The sequence below is a fragment of the Rhinatrema bivittatum genome, chromosome 11, assembly GCF_901001135.1.
Source record: "Rhinatrema bivittatum chromosome 11, aRhiBiv1.1, whole genome shotgun sequence".
NCBI classification, from domain to species: domain Eukaryota; kingdom Metazoa; phylum Chordata; class Amphibia; order Gymnophiona; family Rhinatrematidae; genus Rhinatrema; species Rhinatrema bivittatum.
Genome location: NC_042625.1, coordinates 36618840 through 36642513, shown reverse-complemented (window position 1 = coordinate 36642513; position 23674 = coordinate 36618840). Strand labels below are relative to the sequence as shown.

General features: G+C 44.2%; 1 protein-coding gene across 4 annotated transcripts in view; it reads left to right on the top strand.

The window, feature by feature from the left end:
- Positions 1-22881, top strand: part of CCDC92 (coiled-coil domain containing 92) — a 45204-nt gene extending 22323 nt beyond the window's left edge. For 3 of the 4 annotated variants that reach the window (XM_029571343.1, XM_029571344.1, XM_029571341.1), the window contains exons 2-4: positions 7218-7364; positions 9104-9145; positions 21582-22881. In XM_029571343.1, the coding sequence (XP_029427203.1) occupies positions 7235-7364; positions 9104-9145; positions 21582-22357 (948 nt within the window). In that variant the 5' untranslated portion in view covers positions 7218-7234 and the 3' untranslated portion in view covers positions 22358-22881. Of the gene's footprint in view, positions 1-2239; positions 2534-7217; positions 7365-9103; positions 9146-21581 lie in introns of those variants that run through there. The other variant, XM_029571342.1, reaches the window with a different exon arrangement.
- The last annotated feature ends 793 nt before the right edge of the window (positions 22882-23674 follow it).

Sequence of the window (23674 nt, the reverse complement as noted above, 5' to 3'; positions counted from 1 at the left end):
CTGTCTGTCTACTGCTTGGTCCGTGGTTAGTTTGCCTTCTCCACAGTTTCTCCCTCCAGTATTTTCCCCCAGTCCTTTTACCCAGAGACGAGCAGAATTGTGTTGGCAAAACTCGCAGCAGTGAAGCGAGCAGCTTCTTCCCAGAGCCGTCTCTTAGGCCGGGCTGCGGGTGCCTTGAGAGGGAACCGCAGGTCCAGCTCGCCACCTTGTTTGCCACCATGAAATTGCTTGTACGATGATCTGGATGTGTAGTTTCATTGCTCTTCCGTCGCAGATGATTTCCCCAAATACAAGTCTAGACCCAGCAGCTTGGGATGTAGCTGGAGAGAGCGGCTGCAAAAAAACCCTTTGAATTCAATGCAAACACCATATCATACGCTCCCATGGGAAACAGCTTTAAATTACAACTTTTACGCGCTCTTTCAACTGACAAGCCCTTCAGTGAGATCTGGATGATTTGATTGAATTTTCAGAAGGGCTCATTTATTATGGCTTTCCCCCAGCTACTTAAACAGCAACCAACGAGGGGTAACCTGCACGGCGTGGCAGATGCTGCCGTGGGCTGGGCAGACTGGATGGACCATTTCGTCTTTTTCTGCCAACATTTCTGTGTTACATGACGAAGATTTATTTTGAGGGGCATATTTCTTAATGCTGGATGACTAGATGATCTTTGTTTATAATGACATCCCTTTCAATCTACCTAGATTTGGTTATGTATTTATTTTGTAGCTGAGCCAGAAAGACTTTTGTCTGGTTAGGGTAGCGCCTCAGAGTCCAGAACGATTAATGGAGAAATGCTCCAAAATAGTTTTCTCTTGAGGGTGGTGTCTTCTAATGGGTTTTGTTTTCCGAATACCATGACAGGATGCTCATAAACCAGGGTATGCTGGGTACAATCTCAGTTTCTCATTTACTGCTAACACTTGCATTGTATGCGTCTCTGTCTGGGATGGAGACAATCAAAGTGGGAAATCAGAACAGGCTTGGATAAGGAGTGGATGTCCTGCAGGCAGCCAAACTTGTGTGGCTGACAACTGGGAGATATCCTTAGCGTGACCATTTTAGGCAAGAATAACTGGGCAGACTAGGTAGGCCAATTGATCCTTATCTGTCATCTTCTTATCTTCTATTCCTGGCTCCATTTCAGGAAGAATGCTGCAGCATCTCTGCTAATGGATTCGCGGAACGAGTTCTCATTGTTACCAACCATCCTGGTTTTCTAATCCCGCCCCCCATCCCAAAGCATCTCTCATTATGTCAGTGCTGTTTGAACATTCCATATTTTAATCAAGCAAGGACGGAATAAATTATCCAAATGGAGGCTCAGGCATTTCATGTGCTTGCTTTGTACTTGATTGTATTTCCTGTAAGACCTGGCTAGTTTGTGTCTATTTAAAGCACCCACAGAGTGTTACACTGCTTCTCTATAGCTTAGCTAGTGTTAGGATTGAACTGTATTTTGGCATGAAGCCAGCGCACCTTGTTAATTTAGTCTTTTCTCCTTTGACAAGTATTGTAGCATAAGAAATCCGTTCTGCAATCAAACCGTGCTTCATCGTTTCACGCTTGTGGCCTCCATGGCACAAATAAATAAGAATGTGTCCCCTGCTTCAGCACGGAGACCAGGAAGGAAGCGCTGGTGTGCGGGAGAGACCGAACCAGAAAGGCCACCCCGTGTTCCCGCTCACGGAGAAGAGCAGTCTACTTTTTGTCCCCCTTCTCCCGCTGAAAGCGATGGCGTGTCCCATTGCGCCGGATTCTTGGCAGGCTCCGATAAGAAGAATTCTCCGGAGGTGATGTGGTACCAGGGTTGTCGTGCCCCCACCTTTGTCCCTTCTTCGGATGAGAGGAGAATGCGAACGGAGATGAATTGCTTTGCATTTTTTTCAGCGGCAAGGTTGCGTTCTTTGCAGGGGGTGTCTGCGAGATTCAAATTATTTTGTCCTGAAAGGATTTTTTCTTTTTTTTTTTTGGGAAGTGTATAATGCCTTCATGAATGCTTTGAGACTCCTACTGAGGAATTCTCTGCCCCTGCGGTCAGAATGAAATTGATCGAGAGTCCTCGCCAAGTTTACTGCCAGAGCAGCAGGTGGAAGGACCCATTTGCGGGAGCCCTAGAGGACATCGGCATTTTGGAACTCATTGAGCAAAACGTATTGCAGTGTAATCCTTTCCCATCAGGCTAGGAAAACAGAAGATGACCGGCCAGGCTAAAATAGCAGGGTATGTCTTACCTGAATGAATGAAAGCTAATCAATGTTCACAAGCCCTAGAGGAGGGGGTCTGGGCCATCCCACGGTTGGCGTTTCCTAGTGGCCGGATTTGGGGCTGCACGTGGACCAAGGTCCAGGGGGAGCAGCGATCTGTGACCGCCCGTCGAGGACTGGCCTAGCGAAGGGCGGAGATGCTGAACAAGCCAAAGGAGGAGCAGGAAACGGCGTGACCAGAACCGAGTAATCCAGAGTCATTCACACCACGACTGGGCTGGTACCGGGGAACTGCAGTGACTTCACAAACCCGGAGCCCCCAGGTAAAATGAGTTACCTTCGGAGAATCTGTTTTGTGATAGAAATATTTTAGTAGGGTTTGGGGACCCTCGTTATTAAAACAAGCAATGGCTGCTTTCTTGGCTGTTTGCCTCCTTCTTGGGCTTTTAAAAATGTGACTTGATGTATTTATATATAGGTTTCTGATGAGTGGTTTGTATACCAAACCCAGATTTTATCACAAGTGGCAGAACTTTAAATGCATTTATCTTAGGAGTGACACCAGTCAGAAAACGGGATAGCTTGCTGATTTTGTGCTTTCCTACTATCAGCTCAATTTGTTGTTTTTTTTTTGTTCCTACAACTGTGGTGGTAATGAGCATATCAGAAGTTTGACGGCATATACAAGTTCATCATTTTGTCATCCATCTGTACTGTATTACAATGGGCTGTGCTATTGTCATTCCCCATGAGGAAGCTGTCTGATAGGAATACCACAAGCGACAGTCGGGGAGGCGGACAGAATGTCGGGGATTCTTGGGAGGGGACTGGTGAATGGAGCGCGGAGGGTGTCGAGGTGCCTCTGTGTCACTCCATGGTGAGACCGCACCCTGGGTGCTGTGTGCAGTCTGCTCGCCGCATCTCAAAGAGATGTGGTTGCAATGGAGAAGGTGCAGAGAAGGGCGACCAAATGATAAAGGGGATGGATCAACTCCCCTATGAGGAAAGGCTAAAGAGGTTAGGACTTTCAGCTGGAGAAGAGACGGCTGAGGTGGGATATGATAGAAGTGATTAAAATCATGAGAGGTCTAGAACGGGTAAATGTGAATCGGTTATTTACTCTTTTCAGATATAGAAGGACTAGGGGGCATTCCATTAAGTTAGCAAGTAGCACATTAAAACAAATCTGAGAAAGTTCTTTTTCACTCAGCGCACAATTAAACTCTGGAATTTGTTGCCAGAGGATGTGGTTAGTGTAGCTGGGTTCAAAAAAGGTTTGGATAAGTTTTTGGAGGAGAAGACCATTAATGGTTATTAATGAAGTTTACTTAGGGAATAGCCACTGCTATTAATTGCATCAGTAGCGTGGGATCTTCTTGGTGTTTGTGTAATTGCCAGGTTCTTGTGGCCTGGTTTGGCCACGTTGGAAACAGGATGCTGGCTTGATGGACCCTTGGTCTGACCCAGCATGGCAATTTCTTATGTTCTTATGTTTCAGGATGTCCATACCCAAAGAGGACACCAGACGCCTTTATAGTTTACCTTATGAACACAGAATAAGAGAACACTGCAGCATGAAGGCAGACAGAGGAAGAGTGGAGCAGTGTTACAGATTGTACTCTGAGTTTTATGAGTGAAAAGATTTGAGTGATGCAGAAAGGTCCATCTGAAATTTGTCTTTTGAGTTCGAATTCTGTTGTCAGCAAACTTAGGATCGTGCATGTAAATTACACTGTCAAATTGTTCATGATGTTAGCGATATAGATCATTACACCTCAGCATGAGGCCAGCGGATAACTCCTACAGGTATTCTCCGGGGCAGCTGGGAATGTTTTCATAAGAACTTCTATTGAATATTTCTCCTTGGGTGCTAAGCACACACTTGCTTCCCTTTGATGATTTGCATCCATGCACCATCTTAAAATATATATGGCGTGATTCATTCGGGTTTTTTCCCATTCTGTATTTTGGGGGGGGGAAGCTTAGTGAAGCAGCCCTATAGTGACCAGCAAAAGTGAACTCCCTTACTTTATACAGACACACAAGCACAGACAGGTTCCTTCTGCTGCCCCCACTCGCGCTGTGGAGGCGAAGGGGAATCCTCTGGGAAGACTCCAGGAAGTGTGAAAATGAGACGCGTTTGAAACATTTGCCTCTCATTCTCACCCAGTTTTCCTGGAGGCTCAACCCACCATCTTAACAACCTCACTGGCTTCAGATGTTTTATTCGCGTAACACCATGCCCACTGTTTTATAACCACAAAGAAGTCAGACTGGTTAAGAGAGAGCATGTGCTGTCTCCATATTGCAGGATTTTCTCGGGGTTGTATCTCCAAATGCAATTACCATGACAGGAATGACCTTCACTCATAAGCCAGGACATGTTGGGTGTAATTCCATTCTCTCAAACCGACGCTTCTCAATACTTTCATTGTGCCAAGAGAACTTCCTTTCAGAGCTTGTAAGGAGCATTGGTGTGGCGAGTACCATTATTCCATTGTGGGGATCAGATGGCTCGGGCATTACAGAATCGTTGACCTCTAGGCCACCCATTCAAATCCCAGCTAAGATGGCCAACGCTCAATGAGATGGTAGTCTCAATCCATTTTCAGGGGCCACAGCAAAAACATTCACCTTACAGCCTCTGTCCAATTCCTATGAATATATGAATTCTGCTTAAATCTGGTCATTGACTTGTGACAAGGACACGATGAGAGGCAGAGAGATTACTCTGCAGTGTGCTTGAGGGAAAGCTGAGATTGCTGCCTAATCTGGTTTCCTTCTTCTAGAACCTTGCATTGTCAAACTGAGCCCTTCAGCCAGAATCTCGTTCAATAGCTTGTGGTTTCTGCTTGTACTGAGTCATTAATAGTAATATTATAAAGGGCGCTTGGAAGGACGTCCCTCCTTAGCCCCTGAGGACTGACTGGGTCTCAACCTGTTGCACGAAAACAGGACGCTTGCTCGCTCACTAGACTGTGCCTTGTACAAGGTATTCTGAGGAGAGAGCAGCTCTGTTTCTGATGATTTTGTATTATTATTTGATTGCACCACCGTCTTGAAACTTTTGTTGAAATCGGTATTGTAAAGTAGACGTTACCATTGCCATTGTCATGTTTAGGCACAGGTTGCTTATGTGAGGCGAATCTAGAGCTAAGCGATTGATGTAAGGATTGTATGGGCTTGTGCATGTCTGCAAGAGATGATTCCTGAAGACTAGGCTTCAGGATTGTTTTTTTGAAAAAATGCCCTGAATCCTGAGTCTTAAGGACCGGACAGACATCTGAGAATAAGTGGCACGTTTTTCAGTTCCGGCTGTAAATGGGGTTCACACAGCTTAAAACTGCCCCTAAAGGGCAGGCCTATCTTGCGGTTCTTGATGCCGCTTAATCCAGAGGAGGTTTTTCCTCTGCCATGGCAAAATAATTTTAGCCATGCTGTCAATTTTTTTTTTTCCCAGTGGAAGACAAATGCCAGGCAGAACTGCAATGAGAAATACAGTAAAAGATCTGTGTTTAAATTGTGCCCTGTGAAAGGGCCTCGCAGTTGGTAACAGAGCACTGTGGAGTGTGTCCTGATGGCTCCGTGGAAATCACCAATTGAAGGGCCCTTGCAACAACGTACATTGCAACCTAGAGCAGAACTTGACTTTCTTAGCGCCATCAGATGGCATCTCCCAGACGTGTGCGGGCCTTTCCTGATGAGCACGAAAACCTGCAGGATGCACGGTTTCATTAGCGTTAACTGTGAAATGTCACTGTAACTGCTCCAGTCGGGTTAGAAAATATCATCGGGCCGCTTAACAGTCCAAAACTGGTGTAACATTTGGGAAAATGCCTTCAGAGAGAGGCAGACTCACTAACAGGTGAATTTCAAAGGCGTTCCTCCATGTAAATGTAACGTAGCAATTTCAAAAGCCGTTACCCATGTAAGTGCACTTAAGTGGGGAGAAAACCTATTGACAGTCAATGGCCTAGAGTGTAGCAATTTTCAAAAGCCCACTTATGCAGGTAAAGTGCATTTGCACATGTCATTCCCAGTTTTAAGTGTGTAATGCGCTTGAAAATCAAGCCTAAGGCTATTCTTCCATTCATTGTAAATTTGGCTTGGGCCTATAGGACATTCAGTCTGATTGTCACAACATTTGCAAATGTTAGCATGAACTGTGAAATGCAATTTTTACAAAATGTCTTTTGATTCTACAGTTTATGTATCAATAAAGGTTCAGTAACAAGTTGCAGATGACACTTTTTTTTAATGGAGGAACGTGAGCATGTTTGTGAGCAGCTTTCCAGAGCTCTGCTCCATTCAGCACTTCCCTGCAGAATAAGCTGAAATTTATAAATAATGAGGTTACTGTGCAAGGGTAGGATAACGGCTTTAAATCCTAATTTGTACTTTCCATGAATTGCTAATGAATTGTTTAGCATGCGACAGGATTAGACTATCAGCTTTGTTCAGCTGTTATTACTCTGGCGAGATTTGAAATGGAGGCGCGATGAAGTCTGGACTGACCCAAATGTGGAAGGATTTGCTCGTTTCTGCTCTTTGCAATGTCCTAGGACCGTCTGGCCAGGCTGTACTCAGCCACGTTTGGTTGGAACTGTACATTTCATGTCTTACTGCATTTTTGGTATTATGGGATCATTTAACATTTGTCTGTAGAAGTACTTGGATGAAAATGGAAAGAAAATTCAACCGAGCATGGGGCCAACAAAGAGGATCCCTTAGTGATGGGGCATGAGATTAAACCAGAGATCAAGTTGAGCTTGTGGGCACTGCAGTAGGTAGGAAATAGAAAGACAGGATGGGTCTTGAGATCTTGACTTGCCAGCATATATTCTTTTTATGGTTTTAAATATTTCTTTGTCAAGAACCAAAATGCATTTTAATCAGAAACATGTCCTGTTGACCGCGGCTCATATTTCTGTTTCAGCAGCTAAGCCATTTAATGCTGTTCTGTCTGCATGAATATTGATTCATTTTTCACCCTCTTTTTAATAATAGATTAGCTGGATGCCAGCATGGCAGCCTCGAACATGGAGAATCAGCTACACAGTGCCCAGAAGAATTTGTTGTTTCTTCAGCAGGAGCATGCCAACACGCTGAAAGGTTTGCATGCTGAGATCCGCCGACTGCAGCAGCACTGCACAGGTAACGGCGCCACGACGCAGCCAGCCCGGGGCATCCAAGGGGGTAGCGCCTTTGCCGCTGGCTTTCCGGGCCGGCCTCCTTTCACCAGCACATTCTGGCCCATTGGGACCGAGACCCAGATTAATGTGCATGCTTCGGTCAGTTAAAAAGCAGACCTGTTGGGAAGGACCTTGAAATCTCATTCATGGCAATTCCTTGTAGGAGTTAATGCGTTTGATCTTGGAAGCCTTGTAGGAGTTAATGCGTTTGATCTTGGAAGGATCTTGAAATCTCATTCATGGCAATTCCTTGTAGGAGTTAATGCGTTTGATCTTTATCAGCTACACAGTTTGATCACTGTGTAGCTGATAAAGCATTTTGGGCTATGTTTTATCCATTTATTATTATTTTTTAAATACAATATAGGCATTTTCCCTAATGAGAGGCCTTGATGACATGTCAAGGAGAATTCCTGTATACAGCCTGTAGTACATTTTAATGAACCCAAATTTAAAACCATCCCTCAAACACGGTGGTGTTGTCCGACTAATGAATTAATCTCCCTGCTATTGTGTTTGTCTAATGTCTGTCTTATCCATCCCTGCTAGGTCCTTTGAAACCCTGAAGGCTGCTTGAATAGGCATTTTTAAGAAAGGTGAATTAGGAATTTCCAGTTGCTTTCTCGAGTGCTGACAGGAGCCTTGTTCAGTGTATTTAGACTATTAATGGAGAATTTCAAGCAGCCATTTTATCCTGAAAATATAAATATCAATTTAGGCATTGTTGGTATATATTGTACAGTTGCCTGCTGTGGAACTGCTGATCCCAGATGTGCACAAGATGTGCATCGGCTCATCTGGTAGCTTAATAGCAGTTCGGCAGACAGACACTTTTAAAGATAATTAAGTATTAATCAGCATCTAAAGTGGGCCAGTGCTGTAAATAATTCAGTGCACACGGTCATTTTGGCCAATTATAGAAATGGATTTTCAGTTCCACATTCTTTTTTCGTCCACCTTGAGACAGCGAGGAGAATTGCTTTTATGCATCTGCCAAATAGACTCCTGATTTGGGTATGAAAATAATTCCCCTTCTTGTGTTTCCATTGCTTTCCCATTGTGGCCCAAGCCATTTGAACCAAAATCCATCATGGCGTGCCCTTTCCCTTAGTTTTTCTAAGAAAAAATCTGTGTGGTGGCTTGCATTGCACCATAGCTCTAGATTCACAGTCCGTGGCTGGAATCGCCGCCCCCTCGGTGCTTTCTTATTCATTTACTAATTCAGCACTTACTGGCCATTATAGTAAAGCCTGTAATCTGTGTGGTGCACGTATGCTGCCTGGAATGGAGTCCTTTGTATCTACCCTGCACTTAGGAGATAACTTTCAAAGGAGTTACACGTGTAAATGTAAAATGCTATCATAGCAATTTTGAAAAGTCGACTTGCGCTTGTAAGGTGCACTTACACATGTAAAACCTATGGGACCATTCAATGGCATATCATTCTAGCAATTTTCAAAAGCCCACTTACATGGCTAATGCACACTTACAAGTGTGTAAGCCAGTTTTAAGCATGTAAATGTTTTTTAAATTTACCCTTTTAATGTGAGTAAGTCACTTGCCCGCCATGTATTATAAGCTTTGAGGTTTACAGTTGTTTCTTCTGAATGAGAGCTTTTTAAAAGGTTATGTAGAATTTAGCCTCTACAGATTGATTAGATGCACTGCTGACAAATCTGAAACCTCTCTGTTGTTTTTCAGATTTAACATATGAATTAACTCTTAAAAGTTCTGATCCGCCAGGTAAGAAACCTGTGAAATGTATTGCTGTTGGTTAAACTCATTCCAAGCCTAGATTTCAGTTCTTTTGCTCGACTTGGATGTGACCGTTGCTAATCGAATGATCAGAGACGCGTCACTGTATCTTCGTGGCGGTCTTTTGCTTGTTATTGTGCCACGAATGGAAGAGTAGCAGATTCTAATGTGTGTGTGAGATGGCAATGAGGCCACATAGCTTAGCTTTGCTGCATAACCATGATGGTGCAAGGCTAAAAATGACAGGTTAAGAGAAAAGAAATAAAACAGTTGATCTTAATTGCAGCTCTTCTTTTGCTTTTGAGCGAGGGAAGGGTTATTTACTTATTTATATTCTGCTGTTTGACTCTTCAGAGCGAATTACATTCATGTATAATAGGCTGCCTGCCATTCTGCTTTCTCGTCCTTTGCTGATCTTTGTGTCCACTCGTATGTAACATAAAGTGAAGGTCATACTAGGCAGAGAATGAAATTGGTTACCAGGAGGTTATGTTTCAGCAAACATTATAGCCATGGTTGCAGGTGTCGAATGATTTACCCAGCAGCCGCGGATGGGGACAGGGTAAAACAGCAAGACTAGCTCTGTTAATAGTTCAGAGTTCTAAGTCATTCCCGTAGCACGGTTTCTGCAAAAGGCCTTGGGGATAAACCAGCCATGCAGCTAAATTTACACAGGCTGCACAATAACTCGCACAATAGATGGACAATGCTCTCTTTATCCGGGTGAGTCTAATTCCCTTCCTCCGCTGCCTTCTTGAATAATGTAAAAAACCCTAAGGGGAAGGAGCGAACACGTAGTGTTAAGTCAGTGGTTCCTGAACAGCCAGTTGGGTTTTCAGGATATCCACAATTGTGCAGGAAATAAATGTATATTCACCTTTCTCTCATGTATGTTTGTTGTGAATATCCCAAACATCCACTGCCATAAGTATTATCAAGCAGAGAGTGTGTTGAGGTGAGGTAGTGAGAGAAACTAGTGGCCACGAAAGAAGGTGACTAGATTCCACCCATGGGGAACTTCCTGTGCAGAGTTGTATTGTGCCGTTCTGAGAGCTTCTCTTGTCGTCTAGGTAAGAAATAATACAGTGTATCTCTTTGCATGTGATCGCCTATGTATTTTACCTCTGGTAAGAACTTGGCAGTTGGGGGATAACAAGTAGGAAAATGGAGAGCAGGGTTTGCAAGCAGGGGAGAATGCAAGCCAGCGTGCAGAGAGCAGCACTATGGCAGCATCAAGCTTCCAAGAAGGCTGGGATGTCCTGCATGAATTGGTAACTGTTTGGGCTTATTACAAAGCTTCGTGGTAAGACCTGGAAGGGAACCTGGGGCTTGGATTAAGTAGGGGACTTGTAAGCGCCAACGAGAGATGACGAGGCCTGGCAGGGCCTGCCGGCAGAGGTGGTGGGGACCAGCGCCATAACGGAACGCAGACACTCTTGGGACAGATTCGGAGTTCAGGGGTTGGAACGGGGTTGGGAGGCTGGGTGAATGACACAGGGGGAGCTCGTGCCGGTTTGCTGGAGAATTTATTTGCACATTTTGACCACAGTGGGAGTAAACTGAACAGGAAGACAGCTCAGCAGACAGGAGGGGCGGTATTCGAGCAGCCTGCGTCGCCGTGCTCTTTGCACCAGTTTTCTGGCATGCACATACTCTTATGTTGAAAATCGCCCAAGGAAAAAGTCCCCACAGAAATTCTCACCTGCTTTTTTTTTCTATTTTTTTCCTGCGGATCCTTTTTTCCAACCAAACTTATGTGCGGGGTTTTCTCCCCCGACCTAACGCCACCCAAGTACGCGCCTTGCGGAGTGCCGTGCCGACTTGCCCCTCCGCACAGGGTGGGCAGTTTTTGAAGAGCTCATTCCCATGAGAATTGCCCTCGGGCATTGGGTTTGACACATGAGGGAGTATGAAAGCCGACATACGAAACCAGGAGGCTGTGACCAGTCATCCGTATAACAGGGCGGATTTTAAGAGCCTTACGCGTGGCCAATCCGGGAACTACGTACGTGACTTGGACGCGCACGGGCTGCGCGGATTTTAAGAGGCTCACAGCCACGTGCGTGTCTTCGGATAGGTGCGTTGAAAAGGCTTTTGCAAAAAGGGGTGGGCCGGGGGGGGCGTGTATGTGGCGCGGGCCGGGACAGCGCCGTTAAGGCAGTATCACACACAAACGCGCGCTGGGATTCCACAACCGCATAACCCGTAGTAAAATAAAAACATTTGGGGTAGTCAGCGGGGTGTTAGGGTAAAAGGGAGGCGGGATAGGTAGGGGGTTTAGGAAGTCTGCTCCTTTACTGGGGCGAACTGGGAGGGAACTGGGAAATCGGCCCTAGCGCATCTACTAAAATCCCCCCACTGACGCGTGCGAGAAGGCATTCGTGCGCACATTTGCACGTTGATATAAAATCGTGCGCGTGAGTAGTGGATTTTATAATATAAGCACGCGTGTCCATGTGCGCGCAGCTCTTAAAATCTGCCTTTAATTGTTTTATAGCAAGCGGTGTGAAATCACTGCCTCTGCTTTCTGGCTCACATTTTACAAAACCCTTCTGCATTTTCGTATCCATGGTGTGTGCGCCAGTGGGTTTTATCCCTTAGAAAACGAGCTTGTAGGTCTAAGGATTCGATGTTCCTGTGGGGAATGAAAAGAAGGTGACCCTAAAGGACTTCTGAACAAGCAGCCTGGATATTTGGATTAAGAAAAACATTCATGTTTGATGGGATCTCACCAAATGTATTTCATGGGAAAACTATCAGATTTGTTATGACAAAGACTAAAGAGGTTAGGACTTTTCAGCTTGGAGAAGAGACGGCTGAGGGGGGATATGATAGAGGGGTTTAAAATCATGAGAGGTCTAGAACGGGTAGATGTGAATCGGTTATTTACTCTTTCGGATAGTAGAAAGACTAGGGGGCACTCCATGAAGTTAGCATGGGGCACATTTAAAACTAATTGGAGAAAGTTCTTTTTTACTCAACGCACAATTAAACTCTGGAATTTGTTGCCAGAGGATGTGGTTCGTGCAGTTAGTATAGCTGTGTTTAAAAAAGGATTGGATAAGTTCTTGGAGGAGAAGTCCATTACCTGCTATTAAGTTCACTTAGGGGCGGATTTTAAAAGGAGCGCGAATAGCCTACTTTTGTTTGCGCTCCAGGCGCAAACAAAAGTACGCTGGATTTTAGTAGATACGCGCGGAGCCGCGCGTATCTGCTAAAAACCTGGATCGGCGCGCGCAAGGCTATGGATTTTGTATAGCCGGCGCGCGCCGAGCCGCGCAGCCTACCCCCGTTCCCTCCAAGGCCGCTCCGAAATCGGAGCGGCCTCGGAGGGAACTTTCCTTTGCCCTCCCCTCACCTTCCCCTCCCTTCCCCTACCTAACCCACCCGCCCGGCCCTGTCTAAACCCCCCCCTTACCTTTGTCGGGGGATTTACGTCTCCCTCTGGGAGGCGTAAATCCCCGCGCGCCAGCGGGCCTCTTGCGCGCCGGGCCGCGACCTGGGGGCGGGTACGGAGGGCGCGGCTACGCCCCCGGACCGCCCCGGGCCGTAGCCACGCCCCCGTACCCGCCCCAAAACGCTGCCGACACGCCCCCGAAACGCCGCAACGACCGGGCCCGCCCCCCGACACGCCCCCCTCGGAGAACCCCGGGACTTACGCGAGTCCCGGGGCTCTGCGCGCGCCGGTAGGCCTATGTAAAATAGGCTTCCCGGCGCGCAGGGCCCTGCTTGCCTAAATCCGCCCGGTTTTGGGCGGATTTAGGCGAGCAGGGCTCTGAAAATCCGCCCCTTAGAGAATAGCCACTGCCATTAGCAATGGTTACATGGAATAGACTTAGTTTTTGGGTACTTGCCAGGTTCTTATGGCCTGGATTGGCCACTGTTGGAAACAGGATGCTGGGCTTGATGGACCCTTGGTCTGACCCAGTATGGCATTTTCTTATGTTCTTAATTGCCAACTACCAATGACTTGCACCTTTCCAAAGGAGTAACTTTTGGTAGGTAAGAAATTAGCTTACTCGATATTCTGTAATGGTTTTTTTTTTTTTTTTTTTTTTAAATCATAGACATGCATGGTGGGACATGAGATAATGCTGCCTACAAAGTGAAAAAGAGAGCCTGGTGATTTATATTCATTCAAGATAGCGAAACAGTGCAATAGGGCAGTGGCTAGAGCCAGAGGGATGCTAGAGTGAAGTATGACTAGTAGAAAAAAGGGAAGGGATTCTGCCATGGTGAGGTCTCGTCTGGAGTATCATGTCTAGTTCTGGAGGCCATGTCTCCAGGAGGATAGAGTGGATGTGGTCCAGAGAAGAGCTGTCAAAACTAAATAAAGAGTCTTGTATGCCAAGAGGATGGAGTTCAAATAATGAAGATGATAAAAAAAAAACTGCCCTGGATGAGGAGTGATATCCTATAGGCAGTCACACCCTGTGGCTGACAGCTTGGAATATATCCTTAGCAGCTTGGACAGGGTTAAGTGGCAAACTGGATGGGACAACTGATCTTCTTTCTACTATATCAGGGGTGGCCAACTCCAGTCCTCAAGAGCCTCAGTTAGGCCTGGTTTTCTGCAGATCCACAATGAATATGCATGGGATAGATTTACTTACAATGGAGGCAGTGCATGCAAATCTATCTCATGCATGTTGATTGTAAATATCCTGAAAATCATGCCTGTTTGTGGCTCTTGAGGACCAGACTTGGTCACCTCTGTCGTATGTTACTATGTCATCTTTAAGTTAGGGACAGTTGTTACTGGAATGACACTTATTTAGGTAGCAACCTCTAGAATACCGGAGTTAGGTACTGTTACAAATCGTCGCTTCACTGTGCTGCAGCAGTCAAAAAAGCAAACAGAATGTTGGGAATTATTAGAAAGGGAATGGTGAATAAAACGGAAAATGTCATAATGCCTCTGTATCGCTCCATGGTGAGACCGCACCTTGAATACTGTGTACAATTCTGGTCGCCACATATCAAAAAAGATATAATTGCGATGGAGAAGATACAGAGAAGGGCGACCAAAATGATAAGGGGAATGGAACAGCTCCCCTATGAGGAAAGACTAAAGAGGTTAGGACTTTTCAGCTTGGAGAAGAGACGGCTGAGGGGGGATATGATAGAGATGTTTAAAATTATGAGAGGTCTAGAATGGGTAGATGTGAATCGGTTATTTACTCTTTCGGATAGTAGAAAGACTAGGGGGCACTCCATGAAGTTAGCATGTGGCACATTTTAAACTAATTGGAGAACGTTCTTTTTTACTCAACGCACAATTAAACTCTGGAATTTGTTGCCAGAGGATGTGGTTAGTGCAGTTAGTATAGCGGTGTTTAAAACAGGATTGGATAAGTTCTTGGAGGAGAAGTCCATTACCTGCTATTAAGTTCACTTAGAGAATAGCCACTGCCATTAGCAATGGTAACATGGAATAGACTTAGTTTTTGGGTACTTGCCAGGTTCTTATGGCCTGGATTGGCCACTGTTGGAAACAGGATGCTGGGCTTGATGGACCCTTGGTCTGACCCAGTATGACATTTTCTTATGTTCTTATGTTCTAGTAGCAAGGTTTAAAACAATTCTGATTTACTTAGAAAAAGATGCTTGGCCTGTATTACACTTTAATATGCACCATTATATATAAAAAGAGAATTTTCATGAATTAAAATGAATGGTAAATTGACATTTTTAGTACAGAATATTTTACTGTACTTGTCCCTATAGGCAATTTCTTTCTACTCCCTAGCTTCGAGATGGATTTAGCTGTCTATTGCCTGTGACTAGCAGACTAGCTGCCAGTTGAAAATACATTAAGATCTTCTGCTCAGTGTGCAGCAGCAGCAGCCAAGAAAGCAAATAGAATGCTAGGGATTATTAGGAAAGGAATGGAGAATAAAACAGGGAATATCATAATGCTTCTGCATCACTCCATGGTGTGACCTCATCTTGAGTATTGTGTTTCGTTCTGGTCATACATCTCAAGAAAGATATAGCAGAATTAGAAAAGGTACAGAGAAGGGCGACCAAGATGATAAAGGGAATTGAAGAATTCTGCTATGAAGAAAGGCTAAAGAGGTTAGGACTCTTCGGCTTGAGAAAAGAGATAGCTGAGGGGAGATATGATAGAGGTCTATAAAATGAGGAGTGGAGTGGAACGAGTAAACATGAATTGGTTCTCTACTCTTTCAGAGTACAAAGACCAGAGGACACACAATGAAGTTACTAAGTTGTACAATTAAACTAATAAGAGGAAATATTTTTTTTCTTAACTCATAATTAAGCTCTGGAATTCATTGCCAGAGGATATAGTGAAAGTTGTTAGAGTTGCTGGATTTGAAAAAGATTTGGATAAGTTCCTGGAGGAAAAGTCCCTAAATCATTATTAAGATAGAGTTGCAGAAATCCTCTTCTTATCCCTGGGATAAGCAGCTTGGAATCTCTCTACCCACTAGGATCCTGCCAGGTATTTGTGACTTGGTTTGGCCATTGTTGGAAACAGGACACTGGGCTTCATGGACCCTTTGTCTGACCCAGTATGGCAAGTCTTATGTTTGTGATGGATTTCTATACAGGGCTTGATGCCAAGTAGAATGTGAATTTGCACCCCGGAAAAGGCCACAGTGGAGAGTCTGACTGGCCTATTGGGGGATTTATATGCCAAAATTGCCTTTGCACAGGAATTAAACACTGGGATGGGTTAACATGCAAGGGTCTGTTTCGCTTATAAGAAGGATAACATCCAAGTCAGCTGATGGGTTAGTTCAGATTTCTAAAATGTTCTTAGTAGCTATTTCATGTAAAATTTATTTATTTTATTTATTTAAAGCTTTTCTATACCGGCATCATATCATGCCGGTTTACAGATAACAGGGGGTGCAATAACCAAGAACTTTTAACCAGTGCCGAGGAAGTAAAAAGTTACAGTATAACAAGGTAGTTGAAACTGGGGGAGGGGGGAGGAAGGAGACAGGAATAGACAAGAATTATATAAACTTTACAGAGCTAGATTATTTACATTGTGCAGTAATGTCTCTTTAAGGATACTATTTACATAGTGCAGTAGGGTATCTCAATTGTGCATTAAGGTCTCTCAGTGGATGTTGCTGTAGGGTCTCTCCCTGTCGTAGGATCTCTTCCCTGGCTATTAGACTCGGGGAAAGGCTTGTTTAAATAGCCAGGTCTTAAGCCTTTTTCTAAATGTAATAGGCAAGGTTCAAGTCTGAGATCTGGTGGTAAGGAATCCCAAAGAGCTGGGCCCCGCAGTAGAAAAGGCCCGGTCTCTGAGTGTTATATGGTGTGTAGTTTTTAGTGGGGGAACAGTCAGGGATCCCTTTGTATGCTTCTCTGATGGGTCTGGATGATGTGTGAAGTTCTGAGGGGATTTGGAGGTTGAGAGGGGCTTGGGAGTGGATGATTTATGGATGATGGTGAAGGACTTGTGTAGGATTCTGTAGTGTATTGGCAGCCAGTGTAGATTAATTAGAATGGGAGAGATGTGGTCTCTTCTTCTGGAATTTAGATAGGATTCTGGCTGCCGCATTCTGGAGCATCTGAAGTGGTTTGATAGATGCGGACGGGAGACTAGCAAGCTAGAGTTGCAGTAATCTATCTGGAGAATATTACGGATTGTTAGGACTGTTCTGAAATCGGGAAGGTGTAGGAAGTGGTTTCATTCTTTTGATTACCTGTAGCTTGTAGAAGCAGTTCTTGGTTGTATTGTTAATAAATGATTTTAGATTCAAGTGTTTGTCTATTACTACCCCTAGGTCTCTTGCTTGTGTAACCCATTGTGTTAATTGGGGCAATTTGTGGGAGTTGCTGTTGTCAGGGGTGATGAGGAGGAGTTCCGTTTTGGCCGAGTTTAGAATCAGGTTTAGGTTTTGTGAGGAGTCCGTTGATTTCTTGGTGGCAGTTAGAGGAAATAGAATAGTTAGAGGAATAGAGGAAAGGGCATAGCATCAGATAATAAACCTAAGTTAGGTGACAACAAAGACCAATGAGCTCAGAAACGCAGTGATTGTAAAGACCACACAATAAAATAGGTGGAACCATCGATTTTCTTTATTGATTCTCTTTCCATTAGAAAACTGCAGAGGCTAGTTTGTCAATATTGATATTCCACAGTGGACCAGAGAAGTCCTCTTATAAGGAAATCTAGAAATCAAAGGAAAGCATTTTCCCTTTTATGATCAGAATTAAATTAGCAATGCGGGTAGATAATGGCAGATGAAGACAGTCTGGCCCATCCAGTCCTATCCAGTTACGTCTGTCCATACTGCCAAGGCTCTATCCCAGCAGAAGGATCTCGCTCCTTATCCAGATCTGCTTGTATAGTCTTCCCCCTTGATCCTCTGCCTTCCTGGGTAGATGGGCTTACAGCATCCCGATCTTTAATCCACGTTTTAGAAAAAGAGAGAATAGGGAGCCGGTTAAGAACTGGTGTCAACCACACGCAGATTTAGTGAAACACGTACTACAGTTCATACCTCATCTGAAAGGGCAAAGAATTATTTTATTGTGCACAGTTTGCGGTTTCTTTTGACAATTGCCCATAAACCCTTGTGAAAGTTCCTCTGATCATCTGTTCATTCTGTAAGGTTTGGTGAGAAATGACTAAGAATTACTTGTGCACTAAGAATGTAGTGAAAATAACTGAATACTTAAAAGTTGGGGTTTTTTCTATTTTGCCAAAATAGGGGTGGGGGTTTTTTTTGGTAGGAAAACAGCCAAAACTCAGCAACACCCCCTTTAGCACTAGCGGCTCTAGGGCCCGAATTTTTTTTTTCTCCATGAAGTGTATGCATTAAAAGATAAATTATTAAACCCACACTCGGGCATCCATATGCACGCAGTTCCTGGCGCATGTTATAAAATCCGCTACCTATGTCACATGCGCGAGTGCCGTCTGTGTTCGTAAGTGGGGTAAACTTTATAAGAATCACGCAGTGACGCTCTAGGACCTTTCCCCGGTTCCCTCCCAGTCTGCTCCAGTAAAGGACCCCTAACTTTGTTTTAATACGTACCTGCTCTCTGGAGCAGTAGTAGGTTGCACGGGCTGGCTGGCTGCCGGTGTGCGCTTCAGCGGGACAGTGCCTAATGGCGCTGTCCAGGCCTGCCCCTAGTTTATCGAGCCAGTCTTCGGCACGTACCGGGAGATATGTGCGTGGCTACGGGCCTTTGAAAATCCCCACGGCTCGCAGGCCTTTTAAAATTAGGCCGTTAGTGTGTGTACATTTCACACATGTTCGGGGGGGGGGGGTGGGGAAACCATATATGTGCATACTTCTGATTTTCGAAAGCATGTGCAGAGATCTACGCGTGCGTTTATACCCGCTAACGAGCGGATGTAAATGTGCACACACATGCTGTGCTGGGTTCCACACACACTCGCAAATTTTCAAAGCTGACTTGATGCGGAGGCCTGGTTTGAAACTCCGGTCTAAAGACTGCACTTACTCTGTACATGCAGCCACTGAAAATGGCTCTTTATGCCATGTGTGAGGCTGGCAAGCTGCCAAGATAGAGTTATCTTTGCTTTCCATAAAAGTAGATGTGATTTTTTTTTTTCCTTTTAAAATGACCACAATTCACTCTTGGGAGGTCAATTTTCAAAGGGCTTAGGTGTCTAACTTTGGGAGGTAGGTACCTAAATCAGCCCTTTTGAATACTGACTAGGCCAGAGCACCAAAACTTTGATGCCTGAGGAGTAGGCAGCAGCAGGGGTGAAGTTAGGGGGGGAAAAGTAGAGACCCTGTATTGGTTTTCAGCAGTAGGCACCTAATCAAGCTTCTGCAATCTAGGAAAATAAATTGGTTTACATTTAGAGCCCCGATTGTAGGTGCATTTTCAACTGAAAATGTAGGATTCTCATTTAGGCACTGAACACTTTTTTTAAAATTAATCCCCTGCAGTGATTTTTCTTCTGCTGATGCACAATCCTGGTATTTCAAAACTGTAAGATTAAGCCACTTTAGCGCCGGTCTCCTCCTAGGTCCCATCCCTTGCTGACAGCGTGTTCCCAATGGGCAGTCCAGCACGCCGGCTCCTAGGTGTCGGCACAATAGGATAGGAAATGGGCTCCATTTGAAGAGGTTTGCTGTATGCATAGAGCTGAAGCAGAAACGTTGGACAGTAAATGCCATCAACATTAATTATAAACTAAATCACTTTTGTAACACTACTGCTTAAATATGTCTTTATAGTCTTTCACACATTTCCAAGAGAACAGAAATTGGGAAGGAGAGCCAGTAAAAGCTATGATAGTATAGTAGGCAGGCCCAGATAAGGACCAGTCTGCCTATATGCTGAGATATTCTCTGGTTCTAATTAGTTGGAGAAATCAGATTTAACGTATGGTTTTCAATATTTTGCATTCACTAGGGATCATTAGAGACAGAATATGTAAACAGAAGGCAAGGCTCTGCTATTGTAAACAATATAGTAGGACTTATTGGTAGTTGGTCAGATTACTACTTGTAGATCAGATGGGTGAGGAGGTCAAGTGATCAGTTTGCCCCTAGGCTTGCTTCATAATGCTGATGATGGTGATAACTGCAAAGTCTCCGTCTTGTTTCATTTCTTATAGCTTTTTGGTAGCATGTCTAGCAGTCATGGGTGATGTCATCCCTGTCAATCCTGAGTCACATTGCATGCCCTCTGGACAGGGTCATTGGACGTTTCTGTCCAGGCTGTGTTCTGGCTTCATGAAGAGATGTCTCCCATTGTTTTAGTGGTGAAAAAACAAAGAAGATCGGAGTATCAAGGGACTTTTATTAGAACTTGCCCGACTCTGGCCGAGTTTCGCTCACACAGGAGCTGCCTCAGGGGCTACTGAGAATAAAATTAAAATCAAAACACACATACATATGTGCATACATAAGAAATGTTGTAACAATATGTTTATATAGTAAAATAAAACAAACTCAGTTTTACATCATTTCTTATGTATGCACACACTGTCCTTAAACCCTACCTTTTCCCTCTAGCAACCCTTTCATACCCCTTTTATTTACCCCCTCCGCTATCCTTTAAACCTTACTTTTCCCTATAGCAACCCTGCTGGTCTATATATATATATATATATATATATATATATATATATATATATATATATATAGTTGCCTTTCTGAACGTATAATTTGTAATGTCATATACAGTGTCTCCTGTATGTACTAGTTAAAGATAATGTATATTATTGTATATAATACTTTTTGTTATTATTGTATATAATACTTTTTGGAGTGTATAATTTATATATAGTGTATAAGGTTATACACAGTCCCTTACTGAGTGTAAAATTTGCAGTGTTACTTATTATGTTCTTCTGTTCTTTTCCATCAGGTACTGTTCCTTTTCTCCTCTTCCTGTTTTTCCCTCTCTTCTCTCGCTCCCTCTCCCCCTACCCTGGTTTTTTGTAATTTCCTCCTTCAGTTATATTGTAAACCAGCATGATGTACCCACGAATGTCGATATATAAAAGCGGATAAATAAATAAATAAATGTTAAATATGTCTTATGTATGTGTGTTTTGATTTTAATTTTATTCTCAGTAGCCCCTGAGGCAGCTCCTGTGTGAGCGAAACTCTGCCAGAGTTGGGCAAATTCTAATAAAAGTCCCTTGATACTCCGATCTTCTTTGTTTTTTTGCTACTCAGCAATATTGGATTGGCTTCCGCTTTGTTTTTTGGGTCCATTCCATTGTTTTAGTAAAACTGGAGTGCGGCCTTTCGATGTCTGCACAGGCGCTCTAGACAGTTCTGAGCAGTTTCAGCAAACGTATTCTTGGCTTTTTCCCCTCATGTCACAGTTGGTGGCTTTCCATCTTGGTTCATAGACGTTAGCGTGAGTAGGCTGCAGCCTGCAGAATTGGACCTGCAACCTTGTCCCATGTGGTACTTGCACAGAACCAAGCTAACCACAATGTGAAAATAAAGTTCAACAAACAAATATGTAAAGTGATCTCTTTTTATTGCACTAACTTAAAACATTTATTGACTAGCTTTTGGGAGTAATGCTCCCGTTATCTGTTCAAAACAAAATAAGCAGGACACCTTAGTGCATGATGATTTCATATAATCAGTGATTCACTAGTCTATTAGTCTGTTAAATCCCTATTTATCGTTGTAAATGGCAGTGAGAATTGTCCTCTGAGTCTGGGGAGAAGGTTACCCCAAAAGTGTTTATTGAAGGCAGGAAGTTCAAGTTCTGTTGCCTGACACTGATGAAGTTCAGACTAGTTCTGTGCATCTTAAGGGTGAAGGGAAGCTTTGGGTTTTGTTGTTCAAAATGAATTTTCCTGTCCTTTGCCTAAAGGAGAAATCTTTTACAGTTCCAAGAGCTGCTTGTAAATTCTATTTCATTTTGCATTTGAAATAAGACTTGCATAAAATCTTGATACAGTTTAATGCCTTTTTGTCTTTAGGGAGTGGTAATTCAAGAAGCGACGAGCTGAAAAGAAAATGTGAAGAACTTGAAGCGCAGCTAAAAGTCAAGGAGACTGAAAACGATGACTTGGTAAAGGAGTTGGAACAGAAGAATGCTATGATACTGGTGCTTGAAAACACCATTAAAGAGAGAGAGAAGAAGTATTTAGAAGAATTGAAAATGAAAAGCCATAAGCTGAATATGCTATCAAGTGAACTCGAGCAGCGTGCAAGCACGGTTGTGTATTTAACATCCCAGCTGCATGCAACAAAGAAAAAGTTTATGAGCTCAAGTGGGACAGTGGAAGTCACGCCCTCCGGAAGTCCAGTATTGTCGGGCTATAAGCCGGCTCCTCCCAAAGAAAAACTCCCCGAGACGCCCAGGCGTAGGATGAAAAAGAGCCTTTCCACGCCGCTGAACTCTGAGTTTGCCGAGGTGTACAGACTGGGCTCGGACGGCCGCAGGGTCGTCCTGCGAGAGCCCTTGGATGCGATGCCGGATCCCACCCCTTTTTTGCTAGCAAGAGAATCTCCCGAGACCCACCTCATAAAAGAGCGGCCTCTGGTTATCCCCCCCATTCACTCCGAGCGTGCCTCCGCCGAGCCGCACAGCCCAGTGCGAGAGAAGCCGCAGAAGCCGCACATTGGGGTGGCCCATCGCATTCACCACGTGACCCCCCCCCAGGCTCAGCCTGAGGTGGAAACCCTGGCCGTGGATCAGGTGAACGGCAGCAAAGTTGTTCGAAAGCACTCGGGGACTGACAGAACTGTTTAAGATTGTATTACTTAAAACAAAACTATGTTACTACTTCAAAACTGTTATGTTGCTTTTCATCTGTGATCACAGATAGCATTACAAAATACTGTCTGCAGCTTTTTCTTTTAAGTGCCCAGGCATGCCAAATGTTCTCAGACCACCCCATCACTAGGTTACAAATAGGTTTGTACCCGGGTTGCAAATACTTAATCACTCAATTCTGTGGCCAAATACAAGTATAGTGTACGGCTGGCTTCTAAATAATACTCCATCTACCTGCAGGAATCTACCAAAGTACAGGCCACAGATTGCATCACTTCAGCCTATATCACTGTAGGTATGAGCTTACCTTATATTAAAGTTGCAGCAATGTATACCTGCTGTTAGAATGTGAACATGTTCCTTTTGTCTTCATTACCTGTATGTACGCCATACTCGCTGAGTGCTGTGCCTTCCTGGCAGCAGCCCTGAACATTAACGCAGATGTATGTATATGTCAAAGTGAAGCTAATTATAAGACTTGACTCTTCCTGTGACCCAGACCTGAGAGTGTGGTTTCTGATTTCTCCAAAAGGTTGCTACAGAGCCCAGCAGGCTTGGATTAACTAATTTAAGCAAAGTGCTCCAATCGCTGCAGGAAGTTCAGAAGCAAGCACGCCTCTTGCAAGTTTGGAACACAGTTTGAAGTGGCTTTAAATCATTTCCTTTCACTATGTATTGAGATGCAGTACAATCCAGGAGACATGCAGTCACGTTAGATAATTTGTCTGTAATAGTCGCTTAGTAACTGTCTGTCAGATGCTATTGGTTTGACCATTAGCAGTCCTGGGGATTATACTAGATCTAGGTAGGTAGGTAAGAAAGCACTAAAAATGGATTCTAAATTCCTGTACTTAAGATTTGTCATGCTCTGAACGAAGATATTTGGAACAGGTAATGTTACTATAGGTGTTCAGAAATGCCCAGAAAGCAAAATTGCTTACTTGGAACTGGGTTTCTCTGTGGGAAGCGGTATTAATGGCCCCACAGGTGGGTGATGCCATACACCATCGTATACGGAGAGTGCCCGCTCACTGCCTGAGAAGACTTTGCAGACATGCAGTATGCACTCACCAATCAACCCTCAACAAGTCATGGGGAGGTGAGAGAGCGTGGGCCTCTTAATCCTGTTGTCCACAGAGAAAACCAGTTACAGGTAAGCAACTTTGCTTTATTCCATGGACAAGCAGGATGAGCAGTCCCACAGGTGGGGATTCCCAAGCAAAGCATTATCTTGCTGTCCCCTTCCATCTGCCCTCTGCGAGCCAGCTTGCCAGATGGGCAGTTGAAGGAAGA